Source organism: Dicentrarchus labrax, unplaced genomic scaffold (genome assembly GCF_905237075.1).
Source record: "Dicentrarchus labrax unplaced genomic scaffold, dlabrax2021, whole genome shotgun sequence".
NCBI lineage: Eukaryota > Metazoa > Chordata > Actinopteri > Moronidae > Dicentrarchus > Dicentrarchus labrax.
In genome coordinates, this window is record NW_026136724.1 from 12,596,169 (window position 1) to 12,603,024 (window position 6,856).

The following is a 6,856-nucleotide window of genomic DNA, read 5'->3' on the forward strand; positions in this document are numbered from 1 at the left end:
CTTTCTAAATAAATGCAGTAGCTATTTCTAAAACTATAGGACCAAAGTCTTGTGCCTGGATTTAATACATTTTAATAAAACAACGGAAGTGAGAGACATTAATAAGAATGTAAAGAAATGGTCAAAATAGGAAAAAATGAATTTTGGTTTAGTCTAGGACTTAAGACATGAGTATACACACACATGCATTTGACCTTTATTATACCAAATACCAAAAAACAGTTGGAATATCTTGTTTTCAGTCAACTAACTGCAATATATCATTGTTACACAAATCAGTTTATCTAGTTTGTTTATAGAGAACTGATCCAGATGGCAAAGTGAACAGATTTGATAAAATTGAGAGAGGTATACAAATTTGATATCCTCGTTTAACAGCATTTGTTTCACAGTGGCCATGACTAATGTGTGTGAGCGTGGGAATGAGGAGCTAAACACACATATTGGGGGTATAAAACGAGACCCCCCAAGAGACACAAACACACACAGACACAGATAAGAAATGCAGACACACAGACACACAAACACTCTCACACTATTCTCCTTGAGGAATAGAGGGATTTAAGTGCAGAGGAAACATGTTAAGAGGGCTGTTAGTGTGTGTGTTGGTAAAGTATATTCAGTCCCAGCTGTGCCTGTCCACACCCTGTGCTCCATGCTCATCATCACTCAGCACACACACACACGCACACACTTGACAGCAGGATCCATTCACTCAGCACAGTAACATAATTTCTCTGTCCATCTGTACTTCATCTCAGCTCTTTAACCTGGTTCTCGCTTTACTGTTTGAATACAAGAATTTCAAATATCCATGTAATGTCATCTCAGGTTTTTATTTGACTTTTATTCTTTATGTGTTTAATTTAGACAGAATGGAGAGTCACTGCTTATCTGTGCAGTGTGGAGGCTCAATATAATACTTTTACATTTCTGATTGGTCTGCAGTTGTTTGTTAAAACTGTATACCACCTCTAGCATAATTTTGATCAACAGTTTAAACACTCAGTACATGTAACCATAGCAACCACACTGACACAACCGAGCTGGCCAAACGGACCAAATATGGGTTGAACCGACAGCAAAGACATGGAGATTTTAAAGATATTTTCACATTGGTGGCAATTTACCATAGGTGAAATAATAAAACATAACACTGTAATAAATACACAAATATATATATATATATATATATATATATATATATATAATAACTTTATGGAGCTCTTCACTTCAATCTTATCTACTGTTGTACATTGCTTGGCTTATATGCTGTATTTACCGCACCAGATAAAGGGCTTCTGATGTTTGTGTGTCATTAGTTGCATACTGTATTTAAAATGACTGATTTTATTAAACAAAACCAGGAAATATACCTATCCCAGACACACATTTTTAAAAATATTTTCTAAATCTGAATGCCAGCCTCAGTAGACAGTAGAAAACAAACTGCAGTTAGGTAGATTTTTAAAACATATAAAACTCTACATATATATGCAACATTCATTATTCAGTAACTTCATTTGTTTGAGCATCCTGGCAAACAAATTAAAGAACTAGACGTGGGTGGTTTTTGTGGAGAAAAAAAGAAATTCTTATTGCACGCTCTTCTCCGGCAGCATCACTGCAACAATGAAAGCTGACAGTAAATCAAAGTAACTGTCACTTCTGATTCTGAGTCCTTACCTTATTTACTGCAAACACAACACACACATACACACACACTGGGGGTAATTTTTTGTGTTTCATCTCCACTGCTGTGTTCAAGATAAGCTAAACCACCTCCCTGGCTCACAACTGCAAATTTTTCACACACACACACTGCGTATATACACTGTTCTATACATTATGTGTGAGTGCACATACCTATATGGTACATGCAGAGACACAAACACATTGTGACACAGAAAAACACACATACACCCTCATACAGGGTCGTTATCAAGGTTGTAAATAGCACTGGTTATAGTATTTTCCAGCGAGGACCTGCCAGTAGGTTACAGTCCATTACGAAATACATTACTGAACATTTCCCTCTGGAGGAAAGAGGGAGACGGAAAGAGATGATGGAGTTAAGGGCTGCAGGGATCCTACACATTCTGCATCTCAGGACAACCCTGTTGCTGTATGTTATTTACTGACTCTGGCGACACAACAACAATCACATTATTGCTCCAAGACTATTCTGTTGTGTCATATTACAATATGTGAACACATCTCTTAAAATCTGAACATATGTGCAACAGCTGTTCTCTCACACTTTCTAATCCAGACTATTCTGTCAAAAGACTGTCCACACTTTCCAGACCTGCAGCAGAGCTATTTGGATCAAATACAAGACAAATGAGGAACAGACAGAAAGAATGGAAGGAATGACGGCAATATAAGGAAGACATTTAGAGAGAAATAACAACACCAATGCTTTCTTTTTTTCTTAAAGAAATATTTAATAACTAACAGAAACAAATGTCTAAAAGGTTGAAGTACTGAACCTCAGTAATAGTCATGTGAAATATGAACAAAACAATGTAACCTCTGAAAGTTTTTGCAACACTTAAAGGCTTTGAATTTACTGATTTTATTAAGGTGTTTGTATGTTTTTATTATATTACACAACTTGCAATACTATGCAGTGTGTTTAATGAGCCCACAGTGTTTTCCAATGTCTTACTGTACTATGAAACAACCCCACAGGACACATAATTTTATACAGCACCGTGTATGTGTCAGAGTGTGTGTGTTTGTGCCTCTTTATTAGCCTCCCATGCCTGCCTACCAGACTCTTACTGTACTATGAAACAACTCCAAAGAGAGACATTCAGCTATCACTCACTGACCACATTTAAAAAAAAAACACCTCTATGGCCACATTATATGATGAAATCAGGATTTTGCTTTCTCCACAGATCCCTCTGAGACATACGCAAACGCAACAAAGCACAAATATATTTATTTGACCAGCAACAGCAACTATAGGAGGGTTTCAGTGCAGAACACAGAATCATGGCTGCTGATCTCAAATAAAACCTCCACTGTTAAAGAGCCCTTAAGCAAGGCACTTTACCTCCAACAGATCAGACTTTAGTTGTACAAGACAGTACCAACGTATCCTCGAGCAAGCTCAAACTCATAGTCCTCAGCCCCAACGTTCAATGCTTTGTGCGATCACTGAAGGCAAATTATCAGACTTTTATTCAACTTTTTTCTGCACTAGTACTCCCTAATACCTGTTAACAGACTTTGATGTGTTCCCCTTTTCATCCACAAATTAGATGCAGTTTAACCAATATATCAGGTATTTATTATATTTGTTGATGTGTATATGAACACTTGAGCAGGATTTTTCATCTCAAATGAAAAATGTTGCACTAAATATTAATCACGCAGGAGAGAATGTTACTCCAGTCTTCTACTTGTATTCTGTCAAGTAAGTTGTGAATAATTTCACTTATAATAAAAAGGTAGCTTTCATATGTACAGACCAATGTTTGGAGGCCCTTCAAATTTCTGACATAGCAGGTAAGAGCTTTCGTTGTTATTTATGAAGTCATCTTAAAATATTGAAAAACCTCACAAACCAAGCCAACTCTTTTATAGAAATAAACATATATACCTCTTCTCTGTCTTTTTTCACTGATGCATCTAATACCACGGAAGACCACTAAAAATCTCAAAATAACATAAAAATGTCCTCAACAATGCTTGGTGTGTGTTAAGAGTGCTCTCCTGTGTTTCTCTATTACAGCTGTTCCTGAAGCATTTCATTCTCCAACTGTAGTACAGAATTCCCTTATTGAAAGAGACACAATCACTCACTGTTCTGATGTAATGCGCTATGGCAAATTACCTGCCTTACACACCAAGGAGAAGTGTGTATATACTGTACATGTGTGTGTGAAACTACTCATGAAGATGGAAATAAAAAGAGTCAGTATGTCAGCTGTGTGCGTGCTGGCTGGCCTGCCTCTCTCAGCAGGGAGGTGCTACCGCTAATTAATAACCAGGGTCAAACTTAGATCCGTTAGTGAACCTTTGGGCTTTTAGCATCCCAATGGGAAATCCCACTGGGGGAACTGAGCTGCGCTAAAAGCAGCATGTGCTACTCATATGTGGTGGTGCCTCCACTGTCAGTAGATCAAACCGATACCACCCTTTTATTAATGTGAGACCAAACTTGAAAGACGTTCAGCATTATATCATTTTAAAACTTAAAGCCACTTGTATAAATGTTCAACTTCCCAAACAAGTGACTTTGCCAGGTTATCAAATCCTCCACTAGTGTTCATAAGTTTTAGTATTCAGGAAATTTGGTGAAACATGTAGATGTGCATTAGAAAAGCAAAAAGTGACATTTCTTGTCTTAAGAAAGACTGTATTGATTTGTGGGGGTGTGTTTTTTGTTCTTGCCTGACTTGAAGGTTGTCATGCATGCGCGATTAATGACCTTTGGGCCTTAAAATACTGGAAACCCCCATCGTGTGATTAAAAAACAGTACAGGGGCAGGGTCAAGGGGAAAATCCTTTTATCATTCCTGAAAAAAGCAGCAGCTTTCTTAAATCATGTCAAGAAAGAAGATAAAGAATAAAGACTGACACATGAATCATCCATATGAAAGTGATGCACTGATGGGGAGGATCAGTAACAAAGATATACTTGCAGAAGATGATAGAAAAAATCTTAGGAATGAGAGAGAAGGCAAAAAACAGCACATCCAGAGAAATCATAAAATTAAGGTGAGAAGAAGTAATGATGGATTTAAAAAAAAGAAAATGGAGAAAATTAAGTTTGGAAAATTAAGACTGTGGAAGAAAGGATCATCAGAAGAAGAAAATGAATTGAAATCAAAGGCTGAGATGAGACGTTGAACAGATGGAGCACGAAATTCAAGAGCTGACTTAAAAGTATTCCTGTTTACACAATGAATGGACCTCATTGCCACTCACACAAGAGAATGAGAAATTACTAACCCCAACCCAAAAAGAGAGGAGGAAGATCTCCGGAAAAAGAAGAGTTTCAAGATTTAATGTCAATTAAAAATGGAAGAATGAGTATTGCAAAAATTAAAACAAAAGAATCACCAGCCCCCAGATCACAAACTCGCGGATGAAACAAAAACAAGATGGGCCGGAACATGAATGATGAGCACGTCCAAATGTGATTGGATTCAGATAAAGAAGACTCTCACCCTTCTGTACAAAATGGCGTGCCAGAGAGAGAAAGAAGGCATGTGATTCGTTAGGCCCAAATGCCCTCCTCATCGTCCTATTGGTTAGTTCAGTCCAACCGCAGCGTGAGTATGGAGAAAGCAGGAAATTGTAGACAAACATAGTAAGCACAGTAATGTTAGAAAATTTTAATTTAAAAATATTAGTAGTTAAAACAAATATAAATAATTAGAGAATAAGTAAACGTTACACACAAGTAGTCTCTCACTTGAACATAGTTGTTAATAAAAATAAAAGGAAGATTTAGAAATTTTATTTTAGAGCATGCATTCATCCACATAAGAGTGATGACATTAGTTTTAAGTGGTGGATGTGGGTTGGGACAATATTTGGAGGTTATCCACAGGTGAAGCCTCACTAACCCAGGCGGAGAACTAACCTGGTCTGGGGAGGGCTTGTGATTGTTGGGCTGCTCTGAGTTTGGAGAGGAGACCTTCAGGTGGTCGTCCTCATAGTTGTCCGCCATCAGTTTCATCCGGTTTTGAGTCTACAGAGAGCGAAAGACACAGAGTCACAAACAATTACGTCTCTTTGATATCTCACAGCAAAGACAATGAAAAATGATTTTACATGTGATTCAGCAACAGCAAATAACATTCATGTTTGAGAAAACACCACAAAGCAGTGTGTGTGCGTGATAAAAGGAAAACTATAGCCTTGAATTCCTCCAGGAGTTAATTTGCAGAGAGGAGAGTTTTTGGATGACTGCCATGAGCTTTGCCTTTGCTAACATACACTTTATGCATGCGTGTGTGCGAGACAAAAAGAAAGACACAGATATAGAGGGAGTCAAGAACAGACAGCAAGAAAAACAACAACTGAGTTTTAAATATTAGTACTGCTATTTAAAGAGAACAATAAAGATATGTATTTGCAATTTTGAACTGCACACACATATGCATGCACACACACACAACCTTTGACATGCCACCTGTTGTGTAGCTTGTTAACTGGTGCACAAAAATAACAGGCTTGCTAACTTGCCCCTTGGGGTAATATCCATAAAGACGAAGACAAAGACCTGTTAACCACTTCCTGTGCTGTTCACAAACACACACCCTTAAAGGAGCACTCTGATGTACAAGCACACTTCAACATACACTGTGTAGACTTTTGTCCTTTTGTCTTTTCTATTTCCTCTCAGTTTCTTTCCCCTGGTCATTATAATCTCTCCCATCTTTGCTCTGGCATCATCTCTTTGCTCTCCTCCCTAATGTCCTCTATCTTCTCCTCCTTTCCTCTCCTCTCTCCTCCTTTCTTGCTGCTCCATCTGTTTTGCATGTTATAGTTAGAATTTACAGTAGACCTGGAAAAGAGCGAGGGAGTGAGAGAGAGAAAGCAAGGGAGGGAGTCAGTCTGAATCTGTCAGTCTTGTACAATCTAAATCCCCTTAGCCTCTAACTGAGCCCCATAAGGAACAGGGGCTTAAGCAGGCCAGACTGAGGTTTTGTGTGCGTTTGTGTGTGTGTATTTGACAGAAATGAAACAAATATGTGAATGCTAGCTCTAATATGTGTTTGTGTGTGTGTGAGCAAGAGATAATGGTGCTATTCTCAGTACGTATGAAGGACCAAAGCCTGTTTGTCTAGGCACATCAGTCAAGTTGAAGAGAGTCTCCCCTGGTGTGCAA

At 38.1% G+C, this 6,856-nt stretch overlaps 1 protein-coding gene across 8 annotated transcripts in view; it reads right to left on the bottom strand.

Moving 5' to 3' along the window:
• LOC127358792 (ELKS/Rab6-interacting/CAST family member 1) overlaps positions 1-6,856 on the bottom strand; it is a 137,526-nt gene that overhangs the window by 18,608 nt on the left and 112,062 nt on the right. For 6 of the 8 annotated variants that reach the window (XM_051392211.1, XM_051392210.1, XM_051392207.1 and 3 more), the window contains one exon: positions 5,606-5,713. In XM_051392211.1, the coding sequence (XP_051248171.1) occupies positions 5,606-5,713 (108 nt within the window). Of the gene's footprint in view, positions 1-5,186; positions 5,264-5,605; positions 5,714-6,856 lie in introns of all 8 variants that reach the window. The other 2 variants (XR_007882544.1, XR_007882543.1) reach the window with 1 other exon arrangement.